At 38.9% G+C, this 19,624-nt stretch overlaps 1 protein-coding gene across 2 annotated transcripts in view; it reads left to right on the forward strand.

The window, feature by feature from the left end:
* The window catches only part of PIGK (phosphatidylinositol glycan anchor biosynthesis class K), a 65,198-nt gene that overhangs the window by 27,965 nt on the left and 17,609 nt on the right, over nucleotides 1–19,624 (forward strand). Inside the window, exons 10-11 of one of the 2 annotated variants that reach the window (XM_048313364.1) lie at nucleotides 14,123–14,198; nucleotides 14,845–17,281. In XM_048313364.1, coding sequence (XP_048169321.1) covers nucleotides 14,123–14,198; nucleotides 14,845–15,087 — 319 coding nt within the window. In that variant the 3' untranslated portion in view covers nucleotides 15,088–17,281. Of the gene's footprint in view, nucleotides 1–14,122; nucleotides 14,199–14,844; nucleotides 17,282–19,624 lie in introns of those variants that run through there. The other variant, XM_048313363.1, reaches the window with a different exon arrangement.

Here is a 19,624-nt window from a genome sequence, read left to right on the forward strand (position 1 = left end):
TCCTATGAGGATTGAAACAATCTAAAAGTTTGAGTACTAAAACGGAAACAGCAAACACTTTATCCTTTCTTTTTAATGCAGTCTGATTCAATTCTTGCCTTGTCTTCAAACGACTGTGGTGTTGTGTGCTTGGCTGCAGCAGTTATCCTCTCCCATTGTTAGATGATTCTGTGTGTAGTAGTAGATGGTACTTAACTGTCCTAGACAGAGCTGTAGCCTGGGGCTTTGCGTGCATATCAGAGCAGTTGTTACTAGCATCTGTTTCTTCTGGAAAAAAAGGCATCATTTTTGAGCAAACAGATTTTGGTTTTTTTATAAACCACTGTGAAACAAAAATATTTTCCTCTCCTCTAGTCTCATATGGAAGTTTATAGAAGGGTAAAAAGTCTTGCATCATTCCCCAAAGTCTTCCTGTGCATCCAAATGAAACATTTGTGATGAGTTCCATATTGTAAAATGGGTACAGCATTTTTTCTCCTCTGCTATTGTCAGAGTTACAAATACACATCCGTATGGAAGTGAGAACTGAAGCTGATTAAGTTGAAATCATGAAATAATGAATTTTGTAAGAAAGAAAGGTGGTGTGAATTTCTGTAAATGCTTATGGTCCCATCTCTGCAAAATTCACGTGGAAGACCTAGAAACACTTTGGCACTGATCTCTTGTTTAATTGCCTCATCTAAAAACATTTTGTAGTGCCTCTATATAGCATGACTTCAGCTTCAGATCAAATGCAACAGACTTCTTACTCTAGTAGGTGAGTTCCTCCCTAGGAATAACTAGGAAAAGAATGTATTCTGGATATGATCAGTTTAGCGTTTCAGTACGAGCCCTAAGTGGCATATTTAATTAATTCTTGTCTACTATCAGGTTGGGGTTTGACCTGATAAACTTTTCCAGTGTGGCTGGACTTCATGTAGTAGTTTTGTGCTGGGGCAGTGGATTATAAAGCAGCCAGGTTATGAGCCCAAACTGGTGGAACAACCTGGAGCCAGGGCAGAGGCAGTGTAGGTGCTTGTTCTGCTGCAGGTGAACCACTGCAACAAGTGGTTGCTGCTGCCTGATGAGCCCTCATTCCTGCAGGCAGAACCCTTTGCACTGTGTGCCTGCCTCTGCCAGGGGTTTGATTCAAAAGGCCTGCAGAAGTCCTCCACATCTCAGTGTGTGGCCTTGTTACCACCTAACAATCTGTTCAGACTCTGGAGTTTGTGTGGTACACTCTGACAAGGTACTGTTGACACATACTTTGGCTTAGAAACTCATAAACACCACTTGATGAAACAGTTTTCTGTGACATCTCTTAAGTTCCTGCAGAACTTAATTCAAGCAAAACAGGTATTGTTGTCTTGCATTTTTTGTGCTGTGTTTTTATAGACGTGTGGAAACTTAGCAGTGTAATGCTGTTAGTGGGTCGTGGAGGCTTGAAACATTATGTTGTGAGAAAATGCTGTCTGTCACTAATGTCATGAGGTAGGAGCGCAACTGACCTCTGACTATTTTGGTAGATTAAACTAAACCCCACTAGGTGGTGCAAGCAAATAAACCACCTTGCAAAATACTTCTCTCCAGATGACTAAACTTGGGGAAAGGATGTCTTTCACCAAATGAAAATACTTTCTTTGATTGTTTGTTTGGGTTTTTTTAATTTATGGTTTTGTACAATAGTTACTAAAATTTAGTATTTAATACTGTCTTAGTCTGGTCTTTCCAGATACAGGTAAAAAAGCGTGTTCTGGTTTTGGCCGAGACTTGCATATCTCCCTTTGTTGCAGTGTGGGCCAGCACCACGATGGTGTATTCACAGGTGGGCTGGGGGCTTCCAGAGCAAGTAGTGGACAGAGGGCTTCCATTGTGTTTTTCTCTGCTATCAAAAGCGGCTGCTGTGAAATAACATCCTTCCTACGAGCTGACTGAGGCATTTCCAGACTTGGCATCTGCTTGGAATACTCCAATACTCTCTCAGGATCTGTATTGTTGCAGTTTATCCTATGCCAGTTTCACTTTGGGTTTGCTTACCTTTACAGCTCTACTGTCTACCTACAGTTAAAAGTATTTGTTTGTTCAAAGAACAAACATAGCAATAGTAATGTACCATCAATTTACAGTGGAGTGAATAAGGTTCCAGTAGAAAATAATTTTGACATATAATGTATGTGGTTAGTCTGTAAGAGTTAATGTGTATGTCAAAGAGATCAATAGTTATGTTTTATTTAGAAATAAACAAACAAACCAGAATGCCACAAAACAAAACTCCAGACCTTCATTATACTCTTTCATTGTACTCCTGAGCAGACTATAATATAACCTTACCATTTTGTGTTGTGCTTGGCTATGCCGTTGTCTGAAATTCAAGCTATATAACCTTTCAATATCCTCTGCTCTCCACTGAAAACACCTCTTGTGCAATGGTGGTTTTACTGAAGATGCAGTGGCCCATACACAGTCAACATATTTCTATAGCCATAAGATCAGTAGCAAAAAGTTCTTGAATAGCAGGAAACCACACATTCTTGAGATAAGTGGAAGACCCCAGGAATTTCTACCTGTGGAGAACCATCAGCACTCTCATTTTCTTGTCAGTAATCATATTTTACAGAGTTTATATGGCTTCCCTGTAGACTGCAAGCTGCCGGCTCTTCTGGGAAGGCAGCGGCGCTGCGGTGCTGCCCCGATCCTGAGCAGAGCCCCGCCTGTGCTAAAGGGCAAGTGCTGCAGTGAGCGTTGTTGGCTGCTTAGCAGTCAGCCCGGCAGAGCAGCGCTGCTGCCTGCTGCTGGTTCCCCCTCCGTGTCTGTGTGCCAGGCCTCGCTCGCTCCGTGAGCACCGTGCATCAGTAAATACCGTATTATCACCTTGCAGTCCAGGACTCTGTAATAAAACAGTAACTGCAGTCACTGAGCAGCTCTCTAGTGAAAGTTCAGTATATTACTGTGCAGTATAGTTACTGAAATGGAAATATTTCATTTCAAAGTGACTTAGGTATTCATCAGTTGGGATGGGTGAGTTTGCCGCTTTCATCCGAGTGTTGACAAATGCAGCAGAAGCGGGGTTTTGTTGGTATTTTGATTGGGGAATTTTTGGGTTGGTGTTTTGATTGGGGGTTTTTTGTGTTGGTTTTTGTTTGGGGATTTTGTGGGGTTTTTTTGTTTGGATTTTTTTTTAGGAAATAAGACATTAAAGTGTAAAAAGCTTACGCCCATGAAATCTCAGTTGACCAGCAGCCATAAAGAATATATACACTAACCACAAATAGTCAACACATACTATGAGTTTTGCAATAAGATTCTGTTGTACCGTATGGCCTCTACAGAGTACACACAGAAGAATTGCAACAGAGGTATTAGTCTTAAAATGCAGAAAGAAAATATTTTTTTATTGGTTTCCTTGGATCGAGAACTAGCATACTCAATTGCCATCGTGCACTTTTGGCTATTATTAACCCCAAAGCCAGAGTAGAACTATGTGGTGATGCAAGTAGAAGGGCTTTGTGGTATGTCTATTAAAATACTTTGATATTCCTGCTGTAAAAATGTAAATGTAAAAATAAATGTAAATGTAAAAATCCAGTGCCAATGGTTTTGGTTACTTACATTGTAGTTGTGTGTGGGAGTCCCACTTGTGAGTGAGGATCTACTGTAGCTGAGCAATGAACATATACAAGAAAGGTACACACCTTACACCATGCTGTTTCCATTCAAAGTACTCTAGCAGTTTTGGTGACAGGTACATTGAACAGTGATAAAAACATGAGAGAAAATGGGTGAATTAAAAAAGAAGTTAGTTTTCCATGAAATGTGTAAAATATGAAGTTAAAAGGCACAAGACAGCATGTAAACTCTTCACTAGACCTCATATATTTGATAATGTAGCATGTAAAATTCTTTAGAATGAAATCTTTTGGCTTTTGCCTGCTTTGTGCTTCTCTTAACTTGGAATTTTTTTCTTAAGCCTGTTACTGTGTAATTGGAGTTGTTCCATTGTTTCTATAACTGTTAATTACTCCATCTGAAGGTATTGGGAGAGAAATCTGGCTTCATTATCTGTGCTAAATGAACTAAGAAACTTTTAATTTTTGCCTTAAGTTCAAAGTTGCCTTTTACGCGTATGCATATACACACACAGACACACTCAAATATGTGTGGGATTGTGAAAGACCTTACCAGCACTGAAGAGTTTCTTCTTTTACATAAGGTGTACTGAGAGGCTGATGTTCTAAAAACTGAGTGACAGATTGGCATTTTGATCTTTTCTGCTTTACACTGTCTCTTGGTGCTGGTATCTACTGATAATGTACACTTAACATTCAGATTTACTGATGCAATGTTCTGTAAATTATAAACATTTGCAAAAATTTACTTTTAAATAATGGAAGAACCTACCATAAGAATGAGATAAAGACTGAGATTAGGTTAGTAATACTCAGCATTCAATCTGAGTTGAAGTCATAAATCATTTTTGTGTAAACCCTCGCATTTGTTTTAAAAGAAAAAACATGGAACAATCCTCTGACAAAAGAGTGAACTTTTTGGTTTTTTCTGTTTTGGTTTTGAAAGTAAAACCAGGTAAACCCATTTGCTGCATGTACTCTACTGTTGTAAGACAGTCTTAGAAAGACTTAGTCAGCTTAAGTTTGGACATGACTGAATACTGAAGGTTTAATTTTAAAAGTTTAAGTCCCATTTTAAAAATAACTATTTAATATTAGACGTCATTAGACATTTTTGTTAGTATAATAACTCTGCTAACATATTTTTACTGTTGGCCAAGTCCAACCCATATAGGTGTTGAAAAATGTGCTGATGAATTTTTTAGGAACATTTCATAGAAGTAGCTTTTGCTTTATTGCTTTATAAAGGTCTTTGATGATTACTTAAACATTGCTTGACATTTACCATGCTGCAGAGTTGATAAGTAAATAAAAGGAAACTTTGTAAATAAGATTTTCCCTATTAAATGGTTTTATCTCTTTACTCTTGCAGTAAGACAAATAAATCTGTACAGAGAATTTAAGGTAACTGAGAAGAAAGAAAGGGGAGGGACATGCCTGTAGCCCTCAGAGCTGTTTCTGTTCCTGCTCTAGCTGTGTCCCTTGGAGACTGCAGAGAGAAAGGGTGCTGACAGCCTGTGGCACGCTCTGAGCTACTGCATCTGTCCCTTCCCTGCAAGAAAAAGGTGAGGTAATTGGAACTCTGGACTTGGCAGGTGTCTGAGATGCCAGATTTTGTGTCCAGTATTTGGATAAGAAACCACCTGTGAGTATTAGAAGTTTGGTTTCTCCAGCCTATTGCTTGGCTTTGCAACTAAGAATAACTTGCAAATCAAGATATATGTCTTGTATAGGTACAGCTGACAGGTACTGGAATTAGTAGAGCCCTGAGCTGAACACAAGGACATAAAGTCCCTCTTTCTGTCCCACAGGCCTCAGACCTAGTGGCTTGCCTGGATAGGCAGGGGAGTTGCCACGTTTGTGTGCCTCTTGGGAGGTTGGCAAGTGGCGTGCCATGTACTTGACACAGGGATAGGTATGACTTGCTGCTTCTGCTTTTGTTCCTGGGACCACTTAAATTGTGTGAGGAACAGCACTGGTGAAAAAGGGGAAAACAGTTGATTAAGTTTTGTAGTACAGTGTTCTGCAATTCTTGGTGTATCTTGGTAGTTTGCTTTATGGAAATGTGTTACCGATCATGTTGTAGCAAAAAAGATCAAAAGCAACATCTAGTATTCAGGAGAGACATGATTGCACAGTAAACCATTTCTCAAAAGCCCAGAGCTGTAATTTTTACGATTAATTTTCTGAGTGCCTAGGGTATAGCATGTTTCAAGAAAATCTGGGTCTATTACAGGTACCTGTATATGCTCTTGTATACACTTGTGGATAGAAGTACAGTTGGTGTCTTCCCTTGTAACGTCCCACCCGTAGGGGCTGGGAATTGCCAGGCAGATCGGCAGCCCTGCTATAAAGGACCCTGGAGGTGGAGATGGGCACCAGTGCCATCACCATCAATAAGACAAGCTGCCTACTGAGCTACATGAGGAGTCTCATTAGCAGGTTGAGCAATACTGTTACCATTTCTCTTTGATGCTGCTGAAGCCCTACCTGAAACACTCTGTCTGGCATTTGGCCTTCCCCTTCAATAACAATGTTGAGAAGGGTTGCCAAGATACAACCTTGCCTAGGGTACACATCCTGTGAGAGGTGGTTGAGAGATTTGGGCTTGCTTGCCCTTAAAAGGCAGAAGTGTAATTGCAGGCTGCAGCTGTTTGGAATGCAGTCACAGAGGTGGTTAAGGTAAACTCTTGTAGTAGTAAGAGGTTCAGGTTGTGCATGAGGAGAAACGTTTGCAAAGAAGGGTGGGTTAGCACAGAGAGGTTGTGGAGGTTGTCAAGATTCAGCTGGACAGGGCTGTAGCTGACCTGAGCTGGTGTTGGGAGGCTGAAGTGGATGGTCTCTGAAAGTACCTTAGAAACAAGATTTCTGTATTTCTGTGTGGTTAGCTCCCTTGATTAATTGGAGTAAAGGGTCAAAAAAGCAAAATAGGAAGCTTGAAATGAGGGGAGTAAGGTAAAAGGTCTGAGGATGGTTTTGGGCAGAGAACACTGCTACTTTGACAGATTCTTGTACTGAACTAAGCAGTCTCATGAGAAATTACAGCTGGATGGTACATTATGTGACTCATGAACTGAAATAACAAAAATATGCACTGTAGGTGTAGAAATATTGGAACTTAAAATATGTGTATTATGGGGTTTTTAGAAGGTGTCTGTTGAAAAGTGTAACAATATGAACCAGTGCAGATATATTGTTTATTTGAATATGTCCAGGAAAGAACAGTAGTATTAAACTCAAGATGAACTTTGCTATAAAGACTAATTGTGGCCACTAAATAATGGCACATTCCCAGGTTAATTCTTTGATTTAAAAACATCTTCCTACTGATTTTCCTGACTTGCAGTGCACTGGCAGGTGGTATTGAATTGATCTACATAAAGATCAGGCACTGTGGATAAACTTTCAGTTATGAAAAATGAACAAGCTTGCTTTATCCTGCTGAAAGTATAATTTCAGCATGTACTGGTAGCAGTATTTAAATTGCATGTGTGATGTGGTGGCATGGGAGGATTTGGACTTTCTTCTTTGAGATTCCTGTGAAATTCAGTCATGACTTTCCAGACATAGAGTGATAATAACCTGTATGGTTTTTAACCACTCTTGGAAACATTTTCCCATGCAATTAGAGGGAATGGATTCAAGGGGGAAATTTGCAGCCTCAGTTCTTAAGGACAGCACATACGCACTTCAAACTGGATCAAAAGATTGCTCAGTGAGGTTGGCAGTGTTCTCTTTTGACTGGTTTGAACCATCAGTAGAAGCTCCTCTGGTATTGCTGGACTTGTCTTTATAAACGTGCCCCAAGTTTAGGAAATTTGACACTTGTTCTGTTCTTTTTTTTTCCCGTCACAAAACCTGCCTGTTGTGAGAATGAATTAGCATTAAGCAATGAGCACCTTCTTTTAGCCGTGGACTCAAGTGGTGATTTTCAGTGATAGAGGAGAGACTTAGTGGGTCTTTTTATCTCCAACTTTTGATTAGCATTTTGTGCTTCAGCAGCATCATCATGTGGAAGTTTTAAATTAATTCAAAAGAGATTTTCTAATTTACCTAAAATGTGGAATAGTTGAGATAACAAAATGAAGCCCTATAGGTCATGTGGTTTCCAGTAGCAGGAAAGCCAGTTCTGCTTACTTAAGCTAATATTCTTTTTAATTCCTTCCCTATGTCTTGGCTCAGAATAAAAATAGGAGCAGGCAGAACAGTGAATCCCTCCAGTGACGTTTTTTGACAAAAGTCATTGGCTAGAAAAGAGGAGAGAGACAATACTGGTCAACCTGTGTTAAAACACACTATAGATTTGTGTTACCTCTTTTTAGGATCTTAGGATGGCTAAGGGTATGTGGCTTGACAAAGGTTAATCACCTGAAATTCTTCAGATAAGAAATCATGTGGATCACAGAAAGACAGAGGAAACATTTGTTGCAGTCAATTTTTATCCAGTCTATGGACGCAATATGTCTGGCAGACTCTGGGAACACCAGCAGACCTTTTTTATTATCAGGTTCAAGAGAAAGTGCTGTGCATTCACAGATTTCAGGTATTTTTTAAACTCCAGGAATAAGTCTGTATGATTAGTTTGGGTCCAAATCTTTCACATTTATTTGAAAAGAAATTAACAGATCACAAAAAGTGTTTTGCATTTCTGAACTGTAAGATGTTTTGCTGCTTTATTCCACAGGAATATCTCTCTGTAAAGGCCAGCAAGCTGAAGTAGTTAATTTTTCTTCACAATGCAAATCAGTAGCTTCCTTCTTCAAAAAATTATAAAACTGATTGTGTCTAACACTGATTTAGCTTTTCATTGCATCAAAGATATTTTTGCTGTCAATTTATTTTTTTCCTTTATCTCCATATTCTATTGTTCATTTTTGTGCAATCTTCCTTTGAAGCTGTCTTTGATAGTCTGCCATCTGCTGCAGTAGGTGCTGCTAGCATTATTGAGTGGAAGTCACAGCATTTGTGGATGAGAATCTTGGTGGTTTTGGCTGTTCCTGTGAAATGCTTGTGTACCTTTCCACCACAGCTTCCTCCTCTCCTCATCTTTGAATATGCACAAATGGTTTTGCCATCCAAAGACATTCAGACTGCACAGCAATGAAGGGCATAGATGAGCATTAGCTTTGTGAGAAAGCCCTGAGAGGTCCCCCAAGGTCAGTCCCCAGCTGCCCAGCATCCCAGAGCTCAGGACTAGAGTAGTGAAGGAAGTTGTTTGCATTATTAGGTCTTTAGAGGGAGACATCCACACTCACCTGAGCAAAGGTTGCAGCAACAAAAAAACCACTGAGTTTTGACCCTTTAACTAAAGAAACTGTGCCAGGAAGGAGATGTTGTGAGGAAGTTCCCTGCAAAGATGATGCTCTCAAGTATTTGTTTCTCTTCTTTGTGACTATCCATGTGGTAAACATGAGTGTAGGCAAATCTGGCATTCCCTTATAAAGATAAGAAGAGCATTGATGAGCACACTTTTGGAGAAGAGCAGAGTTAAGTATGATCTCATCTTTTCAAGCACTGGTGTTTTCCATGTACCTTAGTGCTTTTGTTGTTTAAACATACCCAATTCTTAAATATGGGTGAAGTTAGGATTTAACAAATAGATCAAGTACCTGGCCTCAATCCAAGGTCTAATTCTTAATCTTCTGTACTATGGATATGGTAGATAAATTTCTCAATGGCCAATTTAAAAAACTATTCACTCAAACCCGATGTAGCCCATTTCAGCCTCTCTTTAATAGGAAAGCTAATAACTTTTTCTGATGTGGTGCATAAACCTCTGGTATTTTGTTTTCTTTTTATTGCCAAATGCAAGTGTGTTCATGTATTTACAGTCAATAAAGCTATCAGTGCTGTACACAGGTTTAGATAAATAATTTCAGCCTTTCAGTCTTGGGTATCAGATTTAGGCACTGCTGTGTTATTTGCATCCCTTGGTCTCATGCTGACTGTCCGAGCAGTTGCACTGTTTCTGCTCAGAGCTACTTCTACAAGTGGGACAGCCCATTCCAGTACTTTCATTCACGTTATTCAGAAGTCATGTCTCAAACAAGCCAGGCAGAACTTGAGCAGCACAAATCATTTGTGTCTACAGAAAAGAAAGAAGGTGATCCCCAAATGCCTTCTTCCCATGCATTTTTGTCTCTGATAGTCTTTTGTACACTGTTGATACTCTGACTTCCAGTTTGTATCGTTTCCAAGAGAGGTGGTTCCTTATTAGAACTTACCATCAAGGAGCAAGAGTTTCAAAGAGATGCAGTATTACCTGTGCATGGGTCATAGGCATGAAATTCTGTGACCTGTCCGGGCCATCAAGTCTAGGAAACATATAAGAAGGAGGAAATATTAACCTTAGTCCTGTTGCCTGTTAAAATTAGTGAATGTTTTTATTTACCCAGAGAGACAGGTTTTATGTTACCTAGACTTTTCTGTCTCTTGAATGCCTTAACAGCACATTTCTGCCATGAGCAACCCAGTTCATGATCACACGTTGTACTTTTTTTCCCCCGTGTTTTTGTAAAACTTGCACAAGGTAAAATACATCTCTGCCCTAAAGCCACTGCAGCTGTTCTGTGTAGAAGACCATGGGCTGGGTTAGCACTTGTTGCAGAACATGCCACCTTCTCATGCTCGGAATTTACTTTCCTTTAGCACATATTGACTTTCACAGGATTTCTCCCTTAAGAGAGAGCATGCAAATATAAATAACAAATAAGATATTTCACCAAATATCTTGACACATTTTACTGGATTTAGATTCACTTTCCACAGTTTCTGTTTCATGCTCACTTTCCTTCATCTAAGAGCAGTCACAGTGGCAGTATAAAAATAACTTTTAAATTGAATTTTTCGAGATCCTTCTCTTCTGCTATCTCTTACTGCTTCCCACTTCTCATCTGATTTTACATTTCCCTCTAGACTTCTCCCTGAAAATCAAGATCTCCTTATGCTTTGCATTACCAGCTGTCAGGCACGATGCCGTATTTGCTGATATGCCACTGTGTTAGCTTGCTTTGCCACTGTTGGCAGCACTCTGCTGTCATGCTCAATTCAGACAGAAGGGACTGTTTCTTACCGGAAAATTAATTCATGAAAAATTACCTTTGTTTCTGTAATAGAATTGTTTTGAAAGAAATGAAACATACAAAGGAAACTGTATTACAACAAATTAGCCCTTAATTTTATAAAGGTTTAAGTGTCGAATATGAATGAACTAAACACAGAGAGGCCAACTAATTTTGTGAAATTACAGCCTCAAATTGCCACACGTGATCCGAGCACAAATTCCATCAGCTGTATTTGGATTTTTTTCCTGACATAACTAGTTTTGAGCAAAAGTGAGTGCCTCCCCAGGCATCTGGAAATTATCTCTGGAAGGAGTAACCAATTTGCTTGTGTCCCTCTGTGAAAGGGAGAGACAAGGTCAGAAGAATAGTGATGATTATCTTTATCCTGACGTGTTCCCTTCTTCCACCTGCAAAGAGGAGGAAGTAGAAAATTCTCTTCAGTGTTGACCTGTTTCTCTTCTTTAGGCCTTTCTATCCCTTATGCTTTTTTGAAGAGGACTGCCTTTTACAGGTCATTCTGCCAGTCTAGGAGTGCTGGTGGGCTGCTATTCCTAGGGCTAGAATGAAGGAGCAGTTTTACAGCAGGTTTCTTTCTTCTTGTTACAAGCAGCCCTGATAGTGGCTTTCTTTGATCCACAGCAAAACTGACCAAGCTAACCAAGACAACTTCCTTAAAGACAGGCCGAGGCTGCATCTGTCCTTGTGAATTAGGCTGATGTCCTGTCTCGCATCACGGGCTGTGTCACTGTCAGTGTGGCCCCTGTTACCGTTGTGACTCATCCCAGCTGGACAATGTTTGTGAGTGGTTCAAGGCTTAACACGTGCCTGGAGGAGCCAGTTTGGGATGCAGCCTTTGGAGGAGAGAATTCAGCCATTTGTGAGCAGTATCATGGGGTTTGATCTCACTGGCCATGAGCTGTCTCTGTTCTTACATAAATGACTGGTTAAAATACATCCTTTGTGCTCACTTGCAGGGGATTTTAGGCTTATCTGCAGGAGAGAAGAATCAAAACTCTTTTGTAGACTTGACAGTTAGTACATCACTAAATAAGTATACAAAAAGTTCATGGTGTTACAGCAGAAATTTTGAGAAAACAGTTCTGAACTTCTCTTCCAAAATACCTGTGTGTGTGTGGGTATTAAATGTAGATGTGTATGTAAATACATTAGAATGTCCACCTACCTAATCTTTATCTTACAATTTATTTATATGTAAAATGTAGTGTAGTTCAAGTGACTTGATTTTTTTTTTAGAAAGTAAATTAGAAAAAATTAAAATGTCTTTCTTGATGTTGAAAGGCTCCTATCAGCATAATTTCAGTTTAAATCTAATTACTTTAAAATGCATGTTTATACTACTCTCCCCTTCCTCTTTTTTTTAGTTAAGCTTCCTAAGGCTTAAAATTATAATGATAATTTTTCTTTATCTTTTTTAATCCTGCTTCATTTGAAGAAAGGTCTTTTTTTCCTGCAGTTGACAAGGAGTGTGCTTGACAGTGCAAGGGAATGCTGATTCTCTCTAGACAGAAAAATTGCTAAATGTGCAAGGTCCTTGACAGAACAAGGCTCTTTTTTTTTTCCGTTTCTGCTAACATTCAGTTTATAGTAATTTTAGCTCTTACTTTCAGCTTCAAGTGTTTAATTTTGGGATTTCAGATACTTTTTTTTTTTCCCCCCCAGATTTGCAGTGTCCCTGTAAAGACTGTAGAGATAAGCGTTCAAGATACTGATGAATATTGTGTTGTGTACAGTTGTTTTGTATCTAGACCTGTGGCTAAAAAATGGATTTATGTTGCTGGTATCCATAAATCAAGGTGTTGTGTCAGCTAACAGGCTCCCAGCAGAACAGAAGTAATCTTCAATTCATACTGACTGTGGTATGTTTGCCGATCAGGACCAATGATAGAAAGTAGGGAGGAACTGAGTGGAAAAATTCCTTCTGCACACTGTGGTGGAGTTGCTGAACCCCCTCTAAGTTCCGATGGTTGTGTTGGACTGTAACAGCAGTATATTTCATGTTAAAAGTATGAATTCGTCATTGTCATAATAATCCAAAAACTCTAAAAACCGTATCAGTAAATGAGCTCTATCTGTGGACCAGCTTCAGTAGTTCAGAGCCTGCTTATTTAGTTTTTCTTAAGCACATTAAATGGTTCTAGGCAGACTGTCACTATGATCTTTGAAATATTGCTGTGTTTCTTTTGTTCTCTGCTTTTAAATTTCTTATGCAGTAAGGCTTTCATACTCTGTTCGTTACAAATTTCTGGATATTCAGACTCTTACTTGAGCTTAAAGCCTTTCAAACCACAGCAGAAATTTGGTAGTGGAAAAGGGAAGAGATGTGCACTTAATTGTCCTTCCTTTTTCTGCAGCCTGTTGACTCCCAGTGCAGGCACTAAGCTTGTAGTTTCTGGCTCTTACTTGTTAGCTGGTCTGCAGGTAAATTAACCCAGCAGGTGGGGATCCTTTTTGACTAGAATGGGTATAAGGTTTGAGCCTGGAAAATAATGTCTTGGTCACGGTTTTTGTCTGAAAATAATTCTGCATCAGCTTTAGAGAAGGGCCTTGTTTTTGTCAGGATCTTTTCTTTCCCCTTCATTTCTTGTCATAGTGCTCAAATTCCTATATTCAGAAGTCTTCAGAAAGATAGAGGAATGGCTGATGAAAAACTTGAGTGATACTTTGAAAATGTAGCACATGCTTTGCAGTTCCAGTAGATGAAAGCAGCATGGTCGAAGGGTTTAAAACATGCTTTCATATTAATTTACTATCATTTAAATATTCTTTTAAGAGACTGGTTATGGATTCAGAGTTTTCAGCTGCAACCACAGTTTATTCAAAGTTTAAAGGGCTATGATGTATATTCTTTGTGAAGTATTCACTCTTTTTCTTCACACTAGCTTTTTGGCTTTTTGGTAACCAGAAGTACACACTGCTGTGCTGGCAAATGCGTGAATATTTGTGGTGTTGAACTTCTACCACATCTAAACACTGCTGTGCACTTGCAGCAAAAATGGGAAATGGTGAATAATCCCTCCTGCCTTTTGAGATGGTCATATTTCAATTATGTTGACAGGACTGAGTGAAGAAGCTTGTATGGTTGACAGTGCTGAATCTGCTTTGCAAATGCATAAGACTTTTTTCCTTGGGGACTTCAATCCAGCTTTCACCACTCCTTGTTCACCTAAAAATAAATTTAAAGGTTTTCTTATGTTTCTGCTGCTAAATCTGTGCTTTATGTCAAGGAAAAAATCCTCAATGTAATGCACATTTCTGTTTACTATAAATTTGTTCTTTCACTCAACTTTATAAGAAATATATTCCATTACTGTCATAAAAAACACTTTTTTCTTCATCTTAAGCAAAACAATATCCCTGAAACACTTAATTTCAGTAATTTAATTAGGTAAACATTGTACTAACCTTGATAATGTGAACTTAATTTCTTCCCAGGTTTCCAGAGGAGGAGTTGGCAACAGAGCCACTAAAATATGCTGAACAACTTCCTGTAGCTCAGATAATACACCAGGTATGTCTTTCTATTTTAAAAATTCCTTTGAAAATAAAGAGCATGTGTAATACTTAAACTGCTTTTCTAGGTCACACAAAATTAATGTCCTCATGCTGGAAGTATGTATAAACAAGATACTCTTGTTCAGATGACAAGTATTAAATTATAAAAGTCTTATTCTGAACATAGCAATGAAAAGATGCTTGCTGTATGACATGGTTAACACTTCAGAGCTACTTGTTAAAATTGTTGTGTGTCTGCCGATAGAAAAGAAAAAAAAAATCCATTAATTTCTCCCAATTTGCATCTTGACCTCAATCATATTCCCCTTCCTGAAAAAGCAGTCAAAGTATGGAGTCATTATTGTGGAATAATTGTCATGACGAGTTGAGCAGGGAAAACAATCTCTCCTCCTAATACAGTTCTGAATTAGCACCATTTTTATTTCTAACTATAGCAGTGTCATCATACTTTCTGCTTTGAACAGGGTTTTTTTGTTTGCTTTTTGTTTTGCACAATTAAAAAAAATAGGTTTCTATTTTTCCTAGGTTGTGCCTTCTTTGTCTTTATTTAAATGGAATACTGTGCTATTGATTTAAGTAAACAAATGAGGGATATGAGCTGGGATTGAATAGAAGTTTTTATTGTAACATGTCTCCCCCAGTTAATGGCAAGGAGGAGGAAGAGATCTTTTCTGTGCAGAAGATTCTATATTCCCTTCTTGCTCTTCTCTCAGAGTTCAAGGTGTGATTTTCAATCCATCCTGCTGGTAGATCAGGTACCCAGTCTGCATTCAGGTGTCTCCTCATTCTTTTCTGTCAGCCACAGAGGACTCTGCCTGTTTGTGTGGAAAAGCTTATGGCCAAATAACATAAAACTTGTGTCAAACATGGCTGTGGAGATTTAGCATCCTTCTTCTTGGGGATGCCTTAAAGGGAGCAAAATGACCTATTGTGTTGCAGTCATTTGGAATTTTCACAGAATAAAATAAAAAATTTTTAAACTTTGTAGATACGATTCCTGCTTCAGGGACAAGTAACTATAGTTTTCTTAAGTCAGGACCAAACAGGTCACATTACTGTTTTCCTAATGGTATCTTGGCCATATGGAATCTTTCAGGTAATCAGGTATGCTCTGAAAAATTGACCTGAAATTTGGGGAAGATAATGACAGTTCATCATGGGAGACAAAATGGTGCAGTCCATTCACTGCTTTGAGATAAGGAAAACTTCCAGATTGAAAACTGGGACTTGGTACTGGTCAGAGTAGCACTAAGCCAGATGGGCAATATAAGATAAAGCTGTGGTTTCAGGATGAGCTGTTTTTAAATGCTTGAAGATCAACAGGAACAAATAAAAGTCCACTAAGTCCCTTAATAGAATTTTGTAAACAACTTCATGTGTATTATCGTAGATCTTCCCAAATACCTTTGTCAATAACTGTTTTTAAAGCGTTGAGTCTCATGCTGCAGGCAGTGCTGGTTTTACCTTAATGGAAACATAAGCTTTATTTTAAAACCTTAAAGTGTACAAGCCTTTCCTACAAGTTGTAAACACAATGGATTTAAAAACTTTTGGCTGAAATCTGCACCTTCGGGGAGAATTTCTGATGTGTTCCAAACATGGAAGATTGGAAATCAGGACCAGTTTGTATGTCAGGAACTCCCTGGTGTTGTCAGAGCTTCAAATGACCCAACAGCCTGCAAATGTCACATTTAAAATTCTGTCTTCATGCCTGACTCTCAGTATAAATGAATTAAACAGCAGAGCAGGCAGCCAGTCAATATGTTCTTAACAGTGAGAGTGAGCAATGAAACAGTTTGGTGGTTGTTTGGAATCAGTAAATAGAAAGTGCATGGAATGGCTCACCTAGAGGAAAATCTCAAATAGGAAACAGAATTAACCTTTAAAATGGTCAAGCAGACGAAATGCCATAGCAATATTTTTACAGCATTAGCTGGGTAATAACTACGGAGGGTTCATTTGGCTATTGTGTGTTACACTGCCATAGAATATTGCACTGTGGAGAGGCAAAAAGCTGGTTTGTGTACTCTTATCTGTTTGCTAAACTTGCCAGTAGTACAGAGCTGGGGTCTGCACAAGGCAGCAGAACAGATCCAACAGAACTGCAGATGTCTTGGATGCAGAGAAGCCAAATAAAAGGAGCGTTATTTAGCTGTGGTGACAGGGAGTTTGGCACCATGCCCTGGCTGTGTGTGAGGCTGGTGCCCTGCCTGAGCCTGTAGGAGCTGTAACCAGCTGAGCATCACTGCACCAGCATCCTCCTGAATTAGCTCTGCAGGAAACTCCTTATACCCTTTCTGAGGGACCTGGCACAACTGGAACAAGTTGTGCAGGGTCCATTTTGTATGAACAAGGGGTTTTTTGCTTTAAGGAAAAAGAAGGAAATTATAAGAAACTAAAGAGTAAGAACAGTGGATAGTATTTGTGGTGTTATGTATGTGTATGTTATGTATGTATTTGTGTATGTTATGTATCCAAATGGATACATACATACTCTAGACATACATAATAGCATCAGTGCTGTGTATTTATAGCATAAATATATATTAAAATTTCACAGTGGTGGACATGTATCCTAAATCAATATAATGTATAAAGTACATTTTAATTATACTTGTTAGCCACCATAGCCACTAGTGCTATCCAGCTTTCACTATAAATTTATTCTCTTGAACACTAATGAAATGCTCCTTGTGCTTTAACTGAAATAAAAAGCCACTAGTGCTTGGTAAAGGATTGCAGTCATTAATACAAACTTGTAAAAGTTGAGCTTTCGGAGTAATGCCCACATGAGACAACCTTTTTAATGAGATTCTCTCTGTACAGCCACGCATACAATGCTGCCACTTACAGTAAGTTTATGCTACTTAGAATAAGGCCAAAAAAACCCCAAATCAGGAAGGGGAGAAAAAGGAGAGATTACTTTAATTCTGCACTTGTCTTTTGTCAAAACAGGTCTGGTGGAAGAACGGGGCAAACTGCATTTGAGAAGATTGTTCCCATTTATCATAAATGATATTCATGCTGGCCTTGCAGTTCAGCAAGTCATTTTAATAAAAGTACCTAACTTTGGTGCCAGTGCTTGTGCTTGGAATGTCACTGTGTGTTAACATATTTGGCCTAACCAGGATTTAGGATATTGAAGAGACTTAAATTGTTACTGGTGTCTTACTGATGGAAGAATGTTTTACTGATGAAAGGCACATTTCAGCAGATAAACACCAGATCTCCTGATGGTGTTATAATTGAAAACAAAATGAAACAGCAAATTCAGACCACGATCAACTTGCATGCTTATTTTAGTCCATTTCAAACCATTAAGTAGATAAATGAACATGCTGTTAAAGCAGGGTGGTATTTCAGGAAAGTGACTTGCAGCCTGTAGTGGAAATTGCACAATTTACTTGAAATCTGACATGGTTTACAGTTGCAGATTTACTTAAAAATAAGGAGTTCCATTGCTATTTTATCGTGGGGGGGAATGCTACGTGTAATATCTAATTAAATTAGATTGGGTTTCCTTTTGGAGAAATGTGTTAAATTTGTTTGGTTTGTAGAAGTTTTAACCTGTGCTTTTCTGTTGCCTCTCCATAAGAAGCCTCAGTGGAAAATGTCTTCAGTAATTTCAGGAGATTCCTGGGAAGTTTTGCTAACCCTGTTGAGGAAGTGTCTCTGTTCCAGGGTCCAGTCGAGCAGGTCGTGGGAGCACCGGGAGCTTGGCTCAGTCCAGGCTCAGGGAGCGTTAGGGACTTGCTACATCCAGTCTGGTCTGAGGGTGTTGACTGCAGTCACCAGAAGGGAAATTAAATAGGAAATTTTAGGAAAGGTGATGGGAGGGGAATCTCCAGAGTTATCAATACAGAGACGGATGGCCATCAAAGAATACTGCAGGGTTGCAGTTCTGCAGTAAGTCTTGCAGGAAGGCCTTTGTTTCCATCATTTCTCTGTTTCTGTAACAAGTTTGCAGCCATGACCCACCCCACCCTTCCCCCAAATAGAATCTTTTTGCTTTGAAGATCAATTTTTTGTTCATTCTCAGGGCCTCATTCTCATGTTGTAGAGGGCTGTTAGTTTATTGCCTTTGTTGATGTTATTTTGGTTTCATGCTGATTTAATTGACAGAGATTTTCTTCAGTAGCATTTGCCAGAAATTGTTGAAACAGTATTAAGAAAATAGAACACACTATGTTGTATAGATTTTTTTTTTTAAGTATCTTTTTATTATCTATAACACAGCAATTTTAGCTCTCAGACTTAAAATGTTTTCACAAACATTAAATTAAAGTGGTTTTATGTGGCTTACGATCTTTGTGAAGCGCTCGATATGAAAAGTAACCCATCACATGCTGATACAGACTTGAAAACAAAACTTTAAAATTCAGGGATCACACTGGTGCCTTGCCCATTGCCTTGTAGCTGCCCTTTGGCAGTTTATACATTTCAGGAGTTCCCCTGACTCCCAGTCTGCTTCTGTCCTGATGGCAGCGTCTTGGTTCCTATAAATGTTTTATAAATCCATTAGTATTCAGAACTTTGGTTAAGCATGCAAGGTGTTTAACAGCACAACAGTAACCCAGATTTTTATTTTTGATGCAGACAGTAGTTTTTGTTTATTAATATTAATTTATTAAAAGTCTTAAAGTACTTTGATAAGTGATACTTGCATTTTACTGTCTTTACAGGCTAAGAGGTTCAAAAGCAACTTGTAATACTTAGATGTGTCAGGTTCGATGTGTAAAGTTTTAGACACAGCTATTTATACATTCTTTGAAAATCCATTCATGTAGCTGTGTTTGAAAATAACTTTGAAGCATAGCTTGCTTTTCAGAACTCTGGTCATGGTACTCAGCTGGATGATGTCAGAGATAAAATACAACCTTTCACCAAAAGGTCCAAGTTCTGCTGCACCTGCTGTCACAGACACAGGTCTGCTCAGGCAGGGATGCTTTTCTTTGTCAGAAATGGATTTTGTTAAGATGATTGAAAAGTGAATTTTTCATACCTAATATTAAAAAGTACACTGACTTCAGAGTCCAGTTTTATTTTAACAAAATACATCACTTGGCTTCCTACCAAAAAGCCTTGTGAGGTGTCAGCTTGCCTGGTCAGGCTTTACCGCTGCAGTTCTGAGCAATGTGCTGAAGACGGTATTGACCCCTTACCATGGCCACTTCTTGTGGCCACTTTGGAGTGTCTGGAGAACAGCAGCCTGTTCTGTCAGTGCTCACATCTGTCTGGTCCAGACTTCAGGTGAGAAAAGTTCATTCTGATGCACATCATGGAAATACATTGACATCCTCTTCCTCACCAACTCACCTAAAGTGGTTTTTGGGGCTCAGAAATTCTGTGCAGAGCTAAATCCAGGTGTGCTGTATGTATCCTTTGTGCTTAACCAGCCTTTCTTCATCTAGGGCACTTAGG

Source organism: Corvus hawaiiensis, chromosome 9, assembly GCF_020740725.1.
Source record: "Corvus hawaiiensis isolate bCorHaw1 chromosome 9, bCorHaw1.pri.cur, whole genome shotgun sequence".
Classification (NCBI taxonomy): Eukaryota; Metazoa; Chordata; class Aves; order Passeriformes; family Corvidae; genus Corvus; species Corvus hawaiiensis.